General features: G+C 49.1%; 6 protein-coding genes across 6 annotated transcripts; 3 read left to right on the top strand and 3 right to left on the bottom strand.

Annotated features, from left to right (window-relative positions):
* Positions 1–322: 322 nt before the first annotated feature.
* Positions 323–1,408, bottom strand: N7446_012891 (EAF7 family protein; the record flags this gene model as incomplete). The annotated part of the gene is made up of 4 exons (XM_058521633.1): positions 323–672; positions 736–937; positions 1,002–1,147; positions 1,210–1,408. The coding sequence occupies 4 exons, from the start codon at positions 1,406–1,408 to the stop codon at positions 323–325; spliced, it is 897 nt and encodes a 298-aa protein (XP_058365110.1).
* A 190-nt stretch (positions 1,409–1,598) lies between these two features.
* Positions 1,599–4,513, top strand: N7446_012890 (tubulin gamma complex associated family protein; the record flags this gene model as incomplete). The annotated part of the gene is made up of 2 exons (XM_058521632.1): positions 1,599–1,716; positions 1,773–4,513. The coding sequence occupies 2 exons, from the start codon at positions 1,599–1,601 to the stop codon at positions 4,511–4,513; spliced, it is 2,859 nt and encodes a 952-aa protein (XP_058365109.1).
* A 284-nt stretch (positions 4,514–4,797) lies between these two features.
* On the bottom strand, positions 4,798–7,753 carry niaD (nitrate reductase NiaD; the record flags this gene model as incomplete). The annotated part of the gene is made up of 7 exons (XM_058521631.1): positions 4,798–5,687; positions 5,741–6,364; positions 6,432–6,655; positions 6,728–6,963; positions 7,033–7,291; positions 7,344–7,443; positions 7,495–7,753. 7 exons carry the CDS (start codon positions 7,751–7,753, stop codon positions 4,798–4,800), a joined length of 2,592 nt encoding a protein of 863 aa, XP_058365108.1.
* A 437-nt stretch (positions 7,754–8,190) lies between these two features.
* niiA (nitrite reductase niiA) lies at positions 8,191–12,085 on the top strand. The gene is made up of 8 exons (XM_058521630.1): positions 8,191–8,439; positions 8,499–8,646; positions 8,714–9,253; positions 9,306–9,907; positions 9,958–10,160; positions 10,211–10,683; positions 10,737–10,894; positions 10,946–12,085. Exons 1-8 carry the CDS (start codon positions 8,318–8,320, stop codon positions 11,949–11,951), a joined length of 3,252 nt encoding a protein of 1,083 aa, XP_058365107.1. The 5' UTR covers positions 8,191–8,317; the 3' UTR covers positions 11,952–12,085.
* Positions 12,086–12,139: 54 nt separating this feature from the next.
* Positions 12,140–14,184, bottom strand: N7446_012887 (fungal specific transcription factor domain-containing protein; the record flags this gene model as incomplete). The annotated part of the gene is made up of 4 exons (XM_058521629.1): positions 13,631–14,184; positions 12,976–13,579; positions 12,555–12,921; positions 12,140–12,499 (listed from the first exon to the last, which is right to left on the bottom strand). The coding sequence occupies exons 1-4, from the start codon at positions 13,743–13,745 to the stop codon at positions 12,140–12,142; spliced, it is 1,446 nt and encodes a 481-aa protein (XP_058365106.1). The 5' UTR covers positions 13,746–14,184.
* Positions 14,185–14,984: 800 nt separating this feature from the next.
* Positions 14,985–16,789, top strand: N7446_012886 (aminotransferase-like domain-containing protein; the record flags this gene model as incomplete). The annotated part of the gene is made up of 4 exons (XM_058521628.1): positions 14,985–15,131; positions 15,179–15,212; positions 15,275–16,437; positions 16,529–16,789. 4 exons carry the CDS (start codon positions 14,985–14,987, stop codon positions 16,787–16,789), a joined length of 1,605 nt encoding a protein of 534 aa, XP_058365105.1.
* Positions 16,790–17,279: the final 490 nt, after the last annotated feature.

Below are 17,279 nucleotides of genomic sequence, written 5' to 3'. Positions count from 1 at the left end.
CTGCTCCGATCTCCTGTACTATGACCCTTTGATCTATTCCCTTTGTACCTTCGAACGACATTAGACCTATAGCGATCGAAATATACCTACGTTTGTAGTTACTCTGATGTGCTTAATTCTTGCGCGAATTCGGAAGTTTTCTTCTTGATTATATATCCGCTGTAGTGGCATGCTGATTGAGTATTCATATTGGTTACTCATGCCACAGAGGCCATAAAGTACAAGATGCCTGCATAATCGTACACATCGATGAAAATTATATAAACGTCCCTCGAACTCCATAGGTATCAAAGCTTAAAAGTGAAGTAAAAATCCACTCATATTAACGCCGTCGGCCTGTCCTGCGCGTCGCAGTACCACCCGAAGGCTTCTTGTCCTTAGCTTTGGATCGAGAGGTTTGTGCTCGAGTGCTGCGAGAACCCCCCTTCTCGCCATCACCTTCTTCCTCGTCACTGGGGGCATCCGAGACCTCGTCTCCTTCTTCATCATCTTCATCATTTGCACCGGTATCTTCTTCTTCTGAATCGCCGTCACCACCCTCATCTGACACCTTGCCTTGGCTCCCTGTGCCAATCTCAACCTGCAGTCTAGTGGAGCGTGTTCCCCTTGTCGAGGTACGCGCGCTCCGGTTGGCGTTGCGACCTCGAGATGGGGCCGGGGAAGACCGTGGTTCTGTAGGAGACAGGAGTCAGTCCCGGTCTGAAGACAACGGACGCATGTGATACCCAAACTTACCATCTGTATCGGCGACTGTACTACCTCGCCGCGACTCACCTGCTCGGCTCGCACGACTGGTGACCGGCGAAGAAGAGCCTTCCATGGCTAACCGTCTCTCAAACATCATATCGCCATATTCATCGTACGGTAGCTCGAACGCACAGTACATCTCGCTCGACCCCTCATCGTCCTCGTTGGCATCGGTGATTACCGAATCTTCCTAAAAGCGCATTACACATCAGCAAATGAAGAAGAGCGCGAACAAGTCATTTAGCTTCACTTACACGCTCATCAAGCGCTTCCAGATTGTACAATGTACCAAGTTTCTTCCAGATCCCGGGAATCCGCATATGTTCCGCTGTAGAGGGCGCATACCCCTGGCTCTTTAGGTAATCGGAGATTGCCAGCATCCGAAAGTGTTTGTGTAGGCCTGGGACCGAAACGGTTAGCTGCGCTGTCAACACAGTAGATGGATGCGCCAATAGCACTCACCGACTGGCTTCCATTTTATGATCGCTTTCAGCAGGGCTGTTTCTTGCTCGTCTGTCCAGGGGTCTGAGATGAGGTCGTACTCTGTGTCTGGTTTGTCGACGCTGTCGCTTGATCCGGGTGTGTCTGCGCTTGAGAGCGCCGTCGTATCATCTTGTGGTGTGGGCGAGTGCGCACGCTTTGTCTTCTTTCTTGGAGGCATTGCGACTTGGATATTGGAATCAGGAACCAAAAGAGGTCTGTTGGGCTGAATTGGAGGGGAGGGCGGAGGTAATGGCTGAGCTTCGAGGCAGGCGACGCACTTTCTGTTATCAAGGGTCCGTGCACTGCGATAGCCATCTCCGTCGCGGGACTCGCGCGTTCACCTCACATGCACTGAGTATGGTCTCGCTATGGACCAATGTGATCAGCTGGATCCGTTCTCCAGTGAGAGTCTCTGGAGGCTCTCCAAGTTCAGCATAGAAGCTCTACAGCCGCTGGAGTCTCTACCGTGGAACGCTACTCTACCTGGTAAGACCCAACCAGAAACCTCCAAGAACTGTCAATAACATTGGCTTTTTGCTTAGAAATTCCGAGATCTTGCTTTGAGGCACCTACCGAACCAAAAGAGAAGATTGATACCTCACTATGGAAGCTCGACTTCTTTCCAAGTGATTTGGAACCGCCCGAATCGGCAACCGACTCAATCATCAATTCTTCCATAGACGGCCTGTCTGATGCTCCATCTGACCCTGCAGCAGCTGCAGCCGGAGAATTCAACAACATATGGACCTTGGACTTCTTAGGCGAAGAGGATGCTCAAGTCACCCCGCAGAAATCGTGGGAGAGATATACGGAGAGGTCATTTCAAGAGCCGGTGTCTGCCTACTTCAGTGAATCGGGCGCGAGGGGATTTGATGCAGCTATAGCAAAGCAAACACTTATGAAAAGGCAGACGCCGACTCGACTGGTTCAAACGGATGTGTACATTCGATCTCTGCTTCGACTGGGCTTAGGTTGGAAGTCAGCCTTCTTTCGATACAACGAAATCACAAGTCAATTCGAGAAAGAGATAAATGATATTCGGATCTCTGGTGTCAGCTCTATGGCATTGGATGATGTCGTTGGATACGTGCTAAAATGTGGCACCAATATGCACCAGATGCGATTGTTCGCGCAAGATCCTCCAGCCAAGTGCAGAGAACTGTCGGCTCTATTCACTTTGAGCCGCACAATCGCTGTCATCATCTTTAATCTCGAGCAACAGATCTTTGGACATTCACAACAACTCGCCTCACTGCTGCAAATTAGGGGCCTGTTTGACCGCTGCGGGGATCTGATGGGTGTCTTGGCAGCTATTGTTGGCACAGCTCAAAAGGCTTCCTCAGACGCGCAAATCATATCAATTGTCACGCAACGTGCAGCCTCCTTTGCTCAGAGTTTTGGCTGGATGGAGAACCTGTTGCATGAAATAGTGATTCGAGTGACCGAGCCGTGGTTCAAATTCATCGATGGTTGGATTGGGCTTCGACCAGACGATGCCGCGCTTGAAGAATCAATCGCTGGTGGTAAAACCTTTGTCGAACGAGAGATCCATCAACCTGGCAAGTTCAAAACCGGACCGGCACGAATCGAGCACGAATTTCAAGCAGACCATATGCCATCGTTTGTCCCAGCTGATCAAGCGCAATCCATTTTCGAAAGTGGTCGAAGCCTTCGAATGTTAAAGCGATCACATCCAAATCATCCTATCGGACGGCATGATGTTCTTTCCCGAGCTGGTCATCTTCATCTGCATTGTGCGACTTCCTGGGCTGACATCGAGCACATTCACACGAAGGCCCAGGAGTATGAATCGAAACTTCGCGCTGAGATCAAGAGATATAACCGAGGAGAGCCAGCACTTTCAACCACTCCATCCGAAGCACTCACGCAGTGTGCCAAACAATCGGCGGACGCAAGTGCTATCGAGGGAACCTTTGAGCTTTTTGACATAGATGATGAAAAACACCTCTCGGGGCCTGTCACAAACCGAAACGCTCTTTCGAGGGATATTTTCAATCAACTTCTTGACAAAGCCCGGAGGTTCGAGCCCGAGTCTATTGAGCAGACAAGCCATTTTGGGCCAGAGTTGACATCTGGCCTTCACCTCTCCCTGGCACCGATCATCTCGTCTCAAGCCCTTCTCATCGACTACTCATGCCTACACCATCTCTTCAAAGAACATCAATTGAGACATAATCTGAATCTACAATGGCGATTCCAGCTACTCGGAGAAGGCCCCTTCGTGTCGCGCCTGTCCAACTCCCTTTTTGACTCAGAAATGGAAAGCGGAGAAAGGAAGGCTGGTGTTATACGCAGCGGCGTGGACACTGGCTTACGACTCGGGAGTCGAGACACTTGGCCACCAGCCAGTTCAGAGTTGCGCCTGGTTTTGATCGGCCTTCTGGGAGACTGTTACTTCGGTAACGCAGATGCAGAGGATTCCGAAAAGGGCCAGAATCGAAAAGATAATGAAATGCCGGGTGGGCTTAGCTTCGGCATTCGAGAATTGTCAGACGAAGAAATAGACAAATGCAAGGATCCAAGCTCAATCGAAGCTCTGGACTTTCTTCGTCTACAATACACCCCGCCGGAAGCACTCGAGACCATCATTACTGTGCGGTCTCTCGATAAGTATGATCGTCTCTTCAAACAATTGCTTCGGCTGCTCCGTATGGTTTCCGTTGTCAAAGGACTCGTCCGTGACTCGACTGTGCGAGGATCTCTGTCAGGAGACACACGAAACGTGTTTCAAAAGTTCCGAGTAGAGGCTCAGCACTTTGTTCTAGCAGTTAGCGACTACTGCTTCCATATTGGCATTGGATCGATCTGGCAACGCTTCCAAGAAACACTCGCCAAAATCGAGTACTGTCTCGACCGTGGTGATATCGACGGCACAATCGAAGCGGCTCACTCTGTACCAAGGCTTCGCGGCTACCATGAGGATATGCTTGACCAGATGTTATTCGCGTTCTTCCTAAGCAAGCGACACGCGCAGGCGGCCAAATTACTCGAATCGATTTTCGGCACTATCCTCGCCTTCAGTCCACTATCAAAGGCAGATGGGAGCGGGCTGCGTCACGAGGCCGAAGGAACTGCTCTCTACTTGTACCAAACATTCCGCAAACAGACATCTGCTTTTGTTGGCTATCTGCGCAGTTTGGAGTCTGGCAAGGCCACTTCGAAATCTATGGCTAAGTCGGGAGCATTCTTTTCATCGCACACGGAGCCAACCAGTGTCTTTGAGCACCTCCGTGTGAGGTTAGACCTAAAGGAATACTACTAGCGGACCGAATCATTCGCCATGGGCTGAGAAGAGGCGATACATGGACAAAATCGCATGGATCTGTTCTTGATCATTTTGTTACCGCAAGCTCTCCATGAAAGAAACGCAACATTATGATTCATGATCCACGAAATATCTATCAAATACAATCCTTTATGCAAATTCAATCCCAATGTCTCTATATCCGTACCATTCAATGCTCCACCCAAGGCTTTCATGCCAATCATATACACAAACGACCCCTGCTCCAATGCATACCTCACAAGACGGCTGATAGTCCAAATCTAGAAGAAATGAAGATCCGACTCCGCCCAGCCCTTTTCGAGAAGAATCTTACGAGCAGATTTCTCCATAGGTCCCGGACCACAGATCAAAACCATACTCTGCTCCTGAGGCGCAGCATACTCCGAAAGCAATTCCTCAGATATCCGACCCCGACGCCCAGTCCAGGCATCAGAGCCCTGGGTCAGCGTATGCACGACAGTACACTTGCGACTATCAGCCGCAGCATAAGCATCAAGATCCTCTCGACACAAGATATCCTCTTCCAAACGATTCCCATCAAGAACAACACACGTCGTCGGATCTCCCTTATCCTGCATGACAGCCCGCAGGACTTGGAAGACGGGCGTGATACCCGTTCCACCGCAGATCATTTTGAAAGAGCGTAGCTGGCGCTCTTTCCCACTGATAACGACCCGGCCGTTGCCGAGGTACTCGAATCGACCTGTCGGGCCCTTGCAGTCGATTTCAGAACCGATGGGGAGTGCATCAATGGCCAGGGACATTTTCCCTCCTGGGATTGTATCTGTTGGGAAATAGATCTTCACGAGTAACTCCATCTTTCCTATCAGGTTCGTGTCTGACATTGGCGTGTAGGATCTGATGACTGCTTCCTTGGTAGATGGATCTGGCAGCTTTATCATGAGATGTTGACCGATTGGTAGACCGAGGATTTGTTTGTCGTGTTCCAGGTCGAAGGTGAAGACCCGCGTGTCCCAGGATACATTCTTCTTCTCGCTGAGTGTGGCCTTGGTCCATGTTCTGGATTGGAGGAATACTGGGCGTGGCTCGTTTGAATCTGATGTTGAGTTATTCTTGAGTGCTTCAAGAGATGCTTTGTCTAGTGTGCCAATATGATAGTCAGGCATCATTGCCTTGGCGGTTTCACTGTCTGGAAGGTCGTTAGCGATGAAAGGAATAGAGACTGCTTGTCGTGTAACTTACGGATTGCAAGGAAGTCTTCCGATACATCCAGACCAGCGGAAGATGTGATACTGATAGCTCCTCCGGGATGTCCTTCGAGGAAACCGGTGCCATCGTATACTTCCCCATTCACAACAAACCAGGGCTTCTCACTCGTACTGTTCATCTTCAACTCCTGCAAATCAATCTGCCTGCTCACGCCGTCCTTCTTCATATTGATCTCTTTCACAGGCTCAGGCGCAACGGGTTCCTCGCCTTGAGCCCTCTCACCCCAATTACCATTGAGCAAATCGCCACCAGATTTCTTGACTTTCTCCATCCACCCTCCGGCCTTAGCTGGGTGTGTTGGATGTTCGAATTTGAGAATGCTCCCTTCTTTTGTGATCGAGACTCGGAACCAGGGATTGTTCATCATGCCCAAGACTGACCAGTACATATCCCGTGGCTGGGCAGCGAGTGCTTCATCCACTGCCCGGACGAGAATAGCATCGCTGGCTTCCAGGTCCGAGACTGGGATCTCTAGAGACCAGAAGGACCAGCAGAAACTTGATTCTCTCCACCACATGTCTACCTTGCCGCCGAATAGGTTGCCCTCGAAATTTCGGTATTTGTCTTCTGCGTATTCGATCTCAGAGAGACGCCAGGCTGGAAGAAAAAGACAAGTATTAGCTTTGTCCACCTTGGGTGTTATCATCATAACTGATGTTCGTACATTTGCCCCTATCGAGAGAGATTTCAACTCTCGTTATTCTCCGCCCTCCACCAGCATACGCATATCCTTTGGCCGTATACGTGGGCCCGGCTGTTGCGAGATCAAGTTCCTCTTCGTGCTGAGGATACGCAGCAACAGAGTTGACATTGAGATCATAAATGGCATATCGGTCATCAGTCCACCATTTGTGGTCCTGAGCAGACATCTCTGGCGACACCATCGTTCTGGCATTGTCAGTACAAATATCCCCAGCCATCGAACCACTGCAGTAGATGACGAAAGAACAAGAAACTCACGGCAGAACTCGGTTATCATTGATATGATACCAGTTATCGCTGGGTGCGTCCGTCAAAATTAACTTCTTCAACCACTTCACACTTCGTCCGCCAATTTGACCCGGTACAACTGCCCGCAGAGGCCGACCATGATCAGGTCGAAGATCTTCGCCGTTCATCTTGTGGGCCAGCATGATTCCTCGATTCGGATCCATCGCCCAGTTCAATTTGACTGATGTTCCATAAAAGCCATTAGGCTGTGGGATATATTAGCCTTAGCCCATGTCTGACACACTTTCTCTCAGTGATAGGACGGGTTGTCTCACCAGTTTATCAGCACCCTCCATACAAACATACTTTGCACTTCTGAGTGGCTTCGCACTGCGGATTACATCTGCCATCATGGGACCCGTGAATAAGGCTGTCGACAGACCCGCTGGACCCCATGAGAAGCCTTTCGACTTGCGGACAGTGTTTTGTTCTTTTCGTCTGTTTCCAGCACAGACGAGTGTGATTGGTGCTGTGATCTGGTCGTACTTCTGGAGAACTTCTCGGAAGTTGAGGACTAGGGGTTTCTCCACTAGCCTGGTTTAGTTGTTAGCTCTCTGGGACACGATATGGAGGTGGCTATGCTAACCCTTCAATACTGATCTCCCAGTTTGGAATATCTACATCGTTGACTTGGGGTACTGGCCCGTGGTTTCGCACATAGAATAGTTCCGGGGATGTAAGAAAGCCTTGTGGGTTTAGCCTTTAAGCTGGTTCTCGGGACATCAAGGCTGCCATACCTTCTTTGTATAAATCGGTCAACGGCGGCTCGACGTTGAATGGATGTACACCCGTTAATCGAATCAATCGTGGGTCGCGAGGTACATGGTTGTCCGGTGTGCCTTTATCAGCATCTAGAATGTCGACAGGATTTTTTGATGGTGGTGGAAGAGGAATATCTGGCTCTGCTGGACTTGGAATTATATCTTCCACTGTGATGTGTCCATTTTTGAAAGAGATTGTGTCCTCTGGTTTTGTCTGCGTGGTGATTGTGGCCATGGTGCTATTGTGAGGCTTCTGGCACTACTTTGTTTTCTGTCGATATAGTATCGCGATATAGAATGATGCCTTTGTATTTAGATTTGACAATAAGACACTTGACAAAAATGATTGAATAAGTGCAACAAAAACGCAGATTGCAGACGTACAACCCGCAAATACCCATATATTGACCACTGAACCATTGGAGGGTCACAGTACATAGTAAGCAGAGAAAATCCCCCACAGTCGCCACATGTCCATCTCCGCGGACAGTCGCCAATATAACCTCATTGTATAGTCAAGTGGTGAGTGTTATCTCGTGTTGTCGAGATAAGCAAGCCCTAACAGCAGCCAATCACAGTAGCCCTAATTAGTATGAACCTCCGCGGAGATCCAACGCCACTGCGGTTATCTGTGATCGACGTTCCTGTTTCTCCCGGCACTGCCTGATTAGTCTCGACCTGTCTGTACAATGTGAGTATCACAGTAGTACAGTTGTACAATTTAGCGATTACAGTTTCTTAAAACCAGAATTATGGCCCTGTTCCGAAGTTTCTCCTCTCCCATTGCATACTATACATCATGCCTGTACTCGACGGGCTACGACATGGCGAGCCGGTTGATGGCAGTCCTAGTCCAGCAAACAATGTCCATAGAGAGAAGATTGTTGTTGTTGGACTGGGAATGGTTGCCATCTCATTCATGTAAGAATTGTCGCCACGTGACGTGTTCGCGTCAGCGTCTAACAATCGACGATCAATAGTGAGAAAGTTATCAAACAAGACACAGATCGAAAATACGATATCGTCGTTATCGGAGAAGAGTCTCACGTAGCGTACAACCGCGTGGGGCTTTCGACGTTCTTCGAACATCGCAAGATCGAAGATCTATACCTGAATCCGAAGGAATGGGTTAGTATCAACTTCTCCGAATCTGAAACAAGACGCAGTCACCCTAACTGCGAACTATATCAACTAGTACGGCTCATTCAAAGAACGAGCCTTCGACCACCACCTAAACACAAGAGTCACTGAAATAAACCCCACAAACAAAACCGTCCAGACATCAACAGGCGACATACTAGCCTACGATATTCTTGTCCTAGCCACAGGATCCGACGCAACCCTTCCTACACGAACACCAGGCCACGATGCCAATGGTGTCTTCGTGTACCGCACGATCTCAGATCTGGAACGGCTGATTGACTTCGCCTCCAAGCATAAGGGCAAAACGGCCGTTACGGTCGGTGGCGGTCTGCTCGGACTTGAAGCCGCAAAGGCAATGACTGACCTTGAAGACTTCGGGAATGTCAAGTTGATCGATCGGAATAGATGGGTGTTGGCGCGACAGCTTGATGGCGATGCGGGGTCGCTGGTTACACGCAAGATTCGGGAGTTGGGACTTGATGTTCTTCACGAGAAGCGGGTGAAGGTTGTCCATACGGATGAGGGCAATAATGTCGTCGGGATCACCTTTGAGGATGGGGAGAGGATTGACTGTTGTTGTATCTGCTTTGCGGTATGCTATGCGCTTGCTCTGGATTTTGGAATAAGTGCTAATTGATGTTAAGATCGGTGTTCAGCCCCGAGATGAACTGGGTCGTGGGATTGGCATCCAGTGCGGCGAGCGTGGAGGGTTCGTGATTGATGAGAATCTGCAAACCTCCATTCCGGATATCTATGCCGTCGGTGAATGCGCAAGCTGGGAAAACCAGACATTCGGAATCATTGCGCCGGGAATTGAAATGGCAGATGTGCTTGCCTTCAACCTCACGAACCCTCGGAAGGCGCGGAAAAGCTTCACACGACCGGATCTCAGCACCAAGCTGAAATTGCTCGGAGTCGACGTCGCGAGCTTCGGTGATTTTTTCGCTGACAGGGATGGACCAAAATTCCTCCCTGGTCGCCGGCCATCGGCTGTTCCTGGCTTTGAAGAACCTTTACGCGATGAGCCCGTCAAGGCTTTGACATACAAAGATCCTTTCGCTGGCGTATACAAGAAGTATCTGTTTACCATGGACGGCAAGTTCTTACTGGGTGGCATGATGATCGGAGATACCAAGGACTATCTGAAGTTGAACCAGATGGTGAAACTGCAGAAAGAGCTCGAGGTTCCACCAAGTCAGTTCATCCTTGGTGCTCAGAGCGGCGGGGAGGAAAATGCAGATGACCTGTTAGTATTCGTACTGATATAAGACGATCAGCACTAACTTTTACCCACAGTGACGACAGCACGCAGATCTGCTCCTGCCACAATGTGACCAAAGGCGACGTAGTCGACAATGTGAAGAACGGCACCTGCACATCTATCGCGGAGGTCAAGTCTTGTACCAAGGCTGGCACAGGATGTGGCGGTTGTATGCCACTGGTACAGTCAATTTTCAACAAGACGATGTTGGATATGGGACAGGAGGTCTCCAATAACCGTAAGTTATATCACACCTACAGGATCTCCAGTCATAGCTAACTGGCGCAGTGTGCTCACACATTCCCTACTCACGAGCCGACCTATACAACATCGTGGCAATCAAGCAACTGAAGACATTCGTCGATGTTATGAAAACCGTCGGAAAGAATCCAGATTCTCTTGGATGCGAACTGTGCAAGCCCGCAATCGGATCCATCCTGTCTAGTCTGTTCAACCCCCATGTTATGGACAAGGGCTACAACGACTTACAAGACACCAACGACAAATTTCTTGCCAACATCCAGAGGAACGGCACATTTTCCGTGGTGCCCCGAGTTCCTGGTGGAGAAATCACAGCTGATAAGCTCATTGCCATTGGATCTGTGGCGAAGAAATATGGTCTCTATTGTAAGATCACTGGAGCTCAACGAATTGATATGTTCGGAGCGAAGAAGCAGGATCTTCTCAATATCTGGACGGAACTTGTGGATGCTGGAATGGAGAGTGGACATGCATATGCGAAGGCCCTGAGAGCAATCAAGGTACGTAAAAGCGCTTCGGTTCATACGGTACTTGGCTGACCTCGAAATAATAGAGTTGTGTCGGAACCACATGGTGTCGCTTCGGTGTGGGTGACAGTGTCGGCATGGCGATCCGCCTGGAAGAGCGATACAAAAGTATTCGCGCACCACACAAGTTCAAAGGCGCCGTGTCTGGCTGCGTGAGAGAGTGCGCAGAGGCCCAAAACAAAGAGTGAGCACTTCCTAGATGTTGATGAGGTTGCTTCGTACTAACAGTTATCAGTTTCGGACTCATCGCAACCGAAAAAGGCTTTAACATCTTTGTCGGAGGCAACGGAGGCGCAAAGCCCAGACACGCGGAGCTTCTCGTGACAGATGTGCCACCAGAAATGGTAATGCCCATCATCGACCGCTACCTAATCTTCTACATTCGCACCGCCGACAAACTCCAACGAACAGCCCGATGGATCGAGAACTTGCCCGGCGGCATTCACTACCTCAAAGAGGTCATCGTCGAGGACAAACTCGGTATATGCGCCGACATGGAAAGACAAATGCATGAGCTGGTCGATAGCTACTTCTGCGAATGGACCGAGACAGTCAAAGACCCCAAACGTCGCAAAGTCTTCCAGCAATTCGCAAACACAGACGACACCGTCGAGACAGTCGAGGTAGTCCAAGAACGATCCCAGCAGCGCCCAACATACTGGCCCAAGGACTCCACAGAACAACAGGATTTCAAAGGTCACCAGTGGTCAAGTGTATCCTGGCAACCAGTTGTTCGCGCAGACCACTTTTCCGACGAGCCGCCGCAGGTTTCTTCGGCTAATGTCAAGCGCGGGGATACACAACTTGCCGTCTTCAAAATCAAGGGCAAGTACTATGCGACTCAACAGATGTGTCCTCACAAGCGAGCATTTGTTCTCTCCGATGGTCTTGTCGGTGATGATGATGCGGGCAAGTACTGGGTCTCGTGTCCGTATCATAAACGGAACTTCGACCTCAATGGCGAGCAGGCTGGCAGGTGCTCTAATGATGAGAGTATGAATATTGCTACGTTCCCTGTTGAGGAGAGGGATGATGGCTGGGTTTATATGAAGCTTCCGCCAATTGAGGAGTTGGATGGGGTTTTGGGAACAGAGAAATGGAAGATTCGGAAGGATGAGAGCGAAAATCCGTTCCATAAGGTTGATAAGAAGTTCAAGGGGATGAAAGGGAAGAAAGCTTCTAGTGGGAATATCCTCTCCCGCGCGCCAGCTGTGCAGGCAGCGAAGACTATTGATTGGTAGATGCGTAGGGGTTGATGAATTGTTTGAGATTTTGCGATTAAATGCATTTGGTGCGTGGCGGTGTCGGGATATCTTTTGAAATGTCATATAGTTTGATTGAAAATGATGACTGGTTTTCAGCTTTTGTCAATATATTGCTTCGTCAACCTCGTAAATTGGGATATATCTGTTCCACAAGGTCTGGCGCTTTATGGCTGTATATCGTGAGGTGCCAGGTTGACCTCGTCCAATGGAGGCCACCAATGTGACCACATGCCCTGCTCATGAGCATACGTACTGACTTCATTCAGTAAATTGTTGAGAGGCATGTCCAGATCTAGCATATCAGATCCAATATTAGATTCCAGGACGGGATCAGGAATCAACGGGACAGAAGGTGCTTCCGCACCCTCAATCTCCTGGAGATGCTGGTCAGACCTATCAGGCACACGGAATTCATGTAAAGATTGGTGCAAAACGTTGAAATCCTTCCGCGTCTTTCCCTGGTATCGTGATTTGTCGGATGCTGCCCGTTGATACAAAATGGTTGCATGATTGATAGTTGCGATCTTTGCGTAGCAATCGTTAGTCTGGAACGGTGAGATGAGACAACTTGGTACTGACCCAACTTTCACCAAGCTTCCACACATGTCTGAAGTTTTCAAGATAGGCAAGGCAGTACTTGAGATGAGTTTCTGCATCTGGACTGCGGCCAAGATTCATTTGTGGAAATAGGTAGGCATAAAGGTTCATATATGCCGCAGAAAAAGCACAGAACCCAACAAATGGGATAAGCATTTCTGATCCACAGTCGGAGGCATCGTGCAATAGTTTGGCGATTTGTGCTGCTGCGCCAAAAAGCACCGAGGCGCTTTCATCCCACCAGCCTTCTGGTGCTTCCGCCTCGAGGGTCGGCTGATCGACTGGGCCTCTAGGAACAGATGCTGGAGTAGGCAAGAAAGGAAAATACTCGCGATGGAGCATGATGGTACTGTCAAATACCGTTAGCATTTATCTCCGGCATTAGGTAAGACACTGCTCGTACGAAGTGTAATAGAGCAAATTGATATACGTGAAAGATTCGCCCCATCCTAAAGTGGTATGAGCCACAACGCTGTTGTTCGGATAGTGGAGTCTGTGATGTTGACTGGCCCTCCACTCTTCGAGGTGACGCATCGTTTTAGACCATGGTGATTCCAGTGCCCACGGGCAATTCTGCGGTGCACACATGCCCGGTGCGCGACGCCCATCATTGAAAATAAAGGTCATTACGTGAGCCCATATATCATACCCAGCGACGAGAACCTCAAACGATTGCGTTATGTCCAAAGGTGCAGTCTGTCCGTGTCGTGCAGTCGCAAAACTGGGGTCAAGACCTGTTTGTTGAGAGGAGAGGTCGGAAGGTCCAAATGCAAACTCGACAGCACTCAATGGGCGAATTATTTTGAGCTTATCCATTTCCGACATGGGTAGCATAGGTGGGTTATAGGTTCCGGAACTAACCATTCGGTCTATGATGAAGCAAGCCCAGAATGTCCTGTTCTCAATCGCAACTGAGATGGCATCCCGCTGACTTGGGGGTGTTGGATCAAGGGGATAAGGTGCGACTCTGAGACTATTCAGAGCTTGCATGATCCGGATTGCAATTCCTGCGCGGTGTTAGATCATTGTTCGTTTGGACAGGGTGAGATAAGCGGTACCGCAATAGATCCACGCTCGATGAAATTCTCGAGATCCCCATTCGTAAAGACTCATGATTAACAGAGCCTGTGCAACCTGGAGTTTCGGTGGTTTGAAAGACCATTCAGACAGCATCTCATGTGCATAACAGGCATAATGCTCTCTGGGTAGCAACGAATCGACCCATGGAAGATTGAGAAGTGAAAACTGGGACCTGGATGAAGCCAATATAGCTGCAAGTACAATCTTGCTTTCGGGTGGGATTGGTGACGACTGGTATTCTTTGACAAAAGCTGCATGGTTTAGGATTGCAAGTTCTGGGTGTTTCCCAGTAAATCCATTCAATGATTTCAAGATGACATCCCCTGAAAGGTTGGTAAGATGTCTGTCGACTGTCGACTTGTCTATACATTGACCAGGGCTTGATGCATCAGGTTGAATTGTAGTATCCACTTCTTCTGGGGGTCTTGTCCGACGCGGCTCGGGTGCATCCTGCTGAACTGGTCGTTCATAGGGATGATTGGTAGATTGAGGCCTGCGCCTGGGCTTTTGAGGTGCCTTGTTTACTGGTCTGCTGAGTACACAGCCATCAATTTCCGAGTTCTGACACCTCTGGCATGGCGCTGTCCCCGAGTGGACGCATTTCACTTTCGACCTCCTAATATTAATGAGCTTCTGGAACTAAGTGGGCGGTAAATTGGATCTCACCGGCATGATGCACATGAGATACTTGAGCGCATACCGATACCCCAGTCAAATCTCGCATTAACAAGCGCGTTTATCTCTCGGAACTGGTCGGGAATGAAGACAGGACTGTGCTTGCTGAGTCATCATTTCCGTCAATCCCGAGGTGCCGTGGAGGCTCTTTCCCAATAATAAATCTTTCTCTGCGTTTTCATATGGCCTACATTATGTTATGATTTTCACCGTAGGCAGTAGAGATGTCTGTAAGAAGCAGGGGCCCTGACAGGTTTATTTTCATCAAGTTTGACAGGTTTCCTTTGACGACATTCATATAATCAATGTTATCCCAGTTCACTTGAATATATCAATGCAACAAAACACATTTTTTGTCATGACAAAATAAGTTATACAAACACAAAGGTTTAATTTTCATTCACTTACCTTTCGTCACCACCGCAAAAGATATGAGAACTGGTTGGGTTCGATACAAGGCTCGGGTTTGAGACTCGGATTCGAGTCCACTTGTCGGCTTTCATACTCGTTGGGTCTCGAAATTTCATTTCCCACAAGGGATTCTTTCTTTTAAATATCACTAAAGGTAGCAATTTAATCTTGAATAATTCAAGCCAGGAGTTGTCTCGATCCGTTCAATTGCTACTTTTTGGGCCGTCTTGCTCTATCTAAGCCACAATGCCTTCTTTTGCGACCCACCCTAATGACACAGAAGCCATGGAAAAGCGGAAGTTCTTGAACAGCATCCAGGAAAGAAGAACTGAAGCCGGGAAACTTGTTGCTGGTGTAGCTGCTGTATGCAACAGTGAGAACTTCAAGGCGCCGGTAAGACGAATGGCTCGATCTTATAAACTAGTTCTGACACGCAAAAGGCATACAATAAGCCAAACGCCAAATGCTGGGACTGTAAGAACTTGGGCCTTTAGAATCATTTTCTGGTTGCATTCAATGGCTAATGAAACATCTAGCTCATCTCAGCAAAGAGAGCCTGTCCCGGCCGCTATGCATTCTCAAACAGGCCGCTGGTTACATCAACAATCCCGACATGGTCTCGCTCGGAGGTGGACTCCCATCCAGCGAGTGCTTCCCATTCTATGACTGGAGTTTCCGTGTGCCCATGCCACAGGACTTCCCCAGCAAGGATTCAGCCTCGGCAGATTGTCCCACGACTCAGACCGTCAGCATCGGGAAGCATGACGTGAAAGCTGGAATATCCGAGTATGATCTTTCCATTGCCCTCAACTATGGCCAGGCCACAGGTTCTCCTCAGATGATGCGGTTTATCACCGAGCACACGGAGCTGGTGTACAACCCGCCCTATGCCGATTGGAAGGTCTGCCCGACAGTCGGAAGCACCGGTGCTCTTGAGCAGACTATTCGTATGCTTTGTGATCGCGAGAGGGGTGACTCTATCCTTACCGAAGAGTATAGTTTTTCCACAGCGCTGGAAACCTTCCTCCCTCAAGGGATTAAGCCGGTTGGTGTTCAAATGGATGATGAAGGACTCCTTCCGGACAGCATAGATGAAATTCTCAGTTCGTGGGATGAGAAGGCACGTGGATGTCGTAAACCGCATATTTTATACACCATTCCCTCGGGACAGAACCCAACCGGCGCGACTCAGAGTCTCCAGCGACGTCGTTCCGTCTATGCCGTCTGTCAGAAACACGATATCTTCATCATCGAGGACGAGCCATACTACTTCATTCAAATGCCTCCATACCAAGGCAAGAAAATTGATGGTCCTGAAGTCTCCGAGGATGTCGAATCTTTCCTTGCCGGGCTTGTTCCGTCGTACCTAAGTCTCGATGTTGATGGCAGAGTGCTGCGCATGGATTCTTTCTCGAAGGTCCTGGTTCCGGGTTCGAGATTGGGATGGGTTACAGCGAGTGCGCAAATAATTGAGCGTTTCATTCGGCATGCCGAGGTTGCCAACCAGGGACCCAGTGGAGTTTCACAGATCCTGCTATGGAAATTGCTCGACGAAACTTGGGGCCATGAAGGCTATCTGAAGTGGCTGATTTCATTGAAGAACAGCTATACTAAGAAGAGAGATATGCTTCTTGCTGCTTGTGATAAGTACTTGCCAAAATCTGTTGTCAGTTGGAGTCCGCCTACAACAGGCATGTTCGTAAGTTTTCCCTCGCGCTGGCAGGCTTTGGCGCCTACTTGGCTCGATGGTCATGCTCGATGTATTTACAACTGCTGACATATATCCATAGCTCTGGCTGAAATTAGATCCGTTGCAGCACCCGGAATATCCCGGCCGCTCAATCGAAGAAATCGAAGGAGGAATCTTCGATCAAGCTATCAAAAACAACGTCCTCTGTGCTCGTGGCACTTGGTTCCGTGCTGAGCCAAGCACGCCGTCACGAGGTATGTTCTTCCGTGCAACATACGCAAGTGCAACCGAGGAGGCTATGGGCACTGCTATCCAGCGATTTGGCGAGGCGATTCGCCAATCTTACCACATTGACCAATGAGTTTCAGAAGAGTATTTGGATTAAATGATCTGTCAGATACCTCACGTTTTAATGAATGAAAGAATATAGAAATATCGAGGTATCGAGTTCTGCATCCTATACGGAAACCCTAATTCGTCCATTTTGGGATAACGGTTCCAAGGTCGAATTGAACATTAGGTCATCTAGATCCACCATTGTTCAGACAGCCAGCCCCATAGAGACTCCAGTCGAGTTTAAATATCTCCGCGGAGACCAGATCGACGCGATCCTCAGACCCGCCGAGTTGACTTTGCCCCCCCGTGCCTATCGCAGCCAGCCCAGGGTCCAATGAGAGGGCGCGCGTTTATCAACTGCCAGGTCCCTGACGGAGTGGAGTCTTCCACCCACGGAGTCATGTAATAATATTATTGCATTAGCAATGCTATATGTTATGGTGTTCCGCGGAGTTGCAATAGAGTTGATTTATCTGTCTTTTGCCTCTATTCTTGGCTCGGGAGTTCTATGCATC

The sequence above is a fragment of the Penicillium canescens genome (genome assembly GCF_028828765.1).
Source record: "Penicillium canescens strain IBT 15451 chromosome Unknown utg000011l_segment0_segment0, whole genome shotgun sequence".
In the NCBI taxonomy this organism is placed as follows: Eukaryota; Fungi; Ascomycota; class Eurotiomycetes; order Eurotiales; family Aspergillaceae; genus Penicillium; species Penicillium canescens.
The sequence above is the reverse complement of the archived record's forward strand: the minus strand, read 5'-3'. Positions and strand labels throughout refer to the sequence as shown.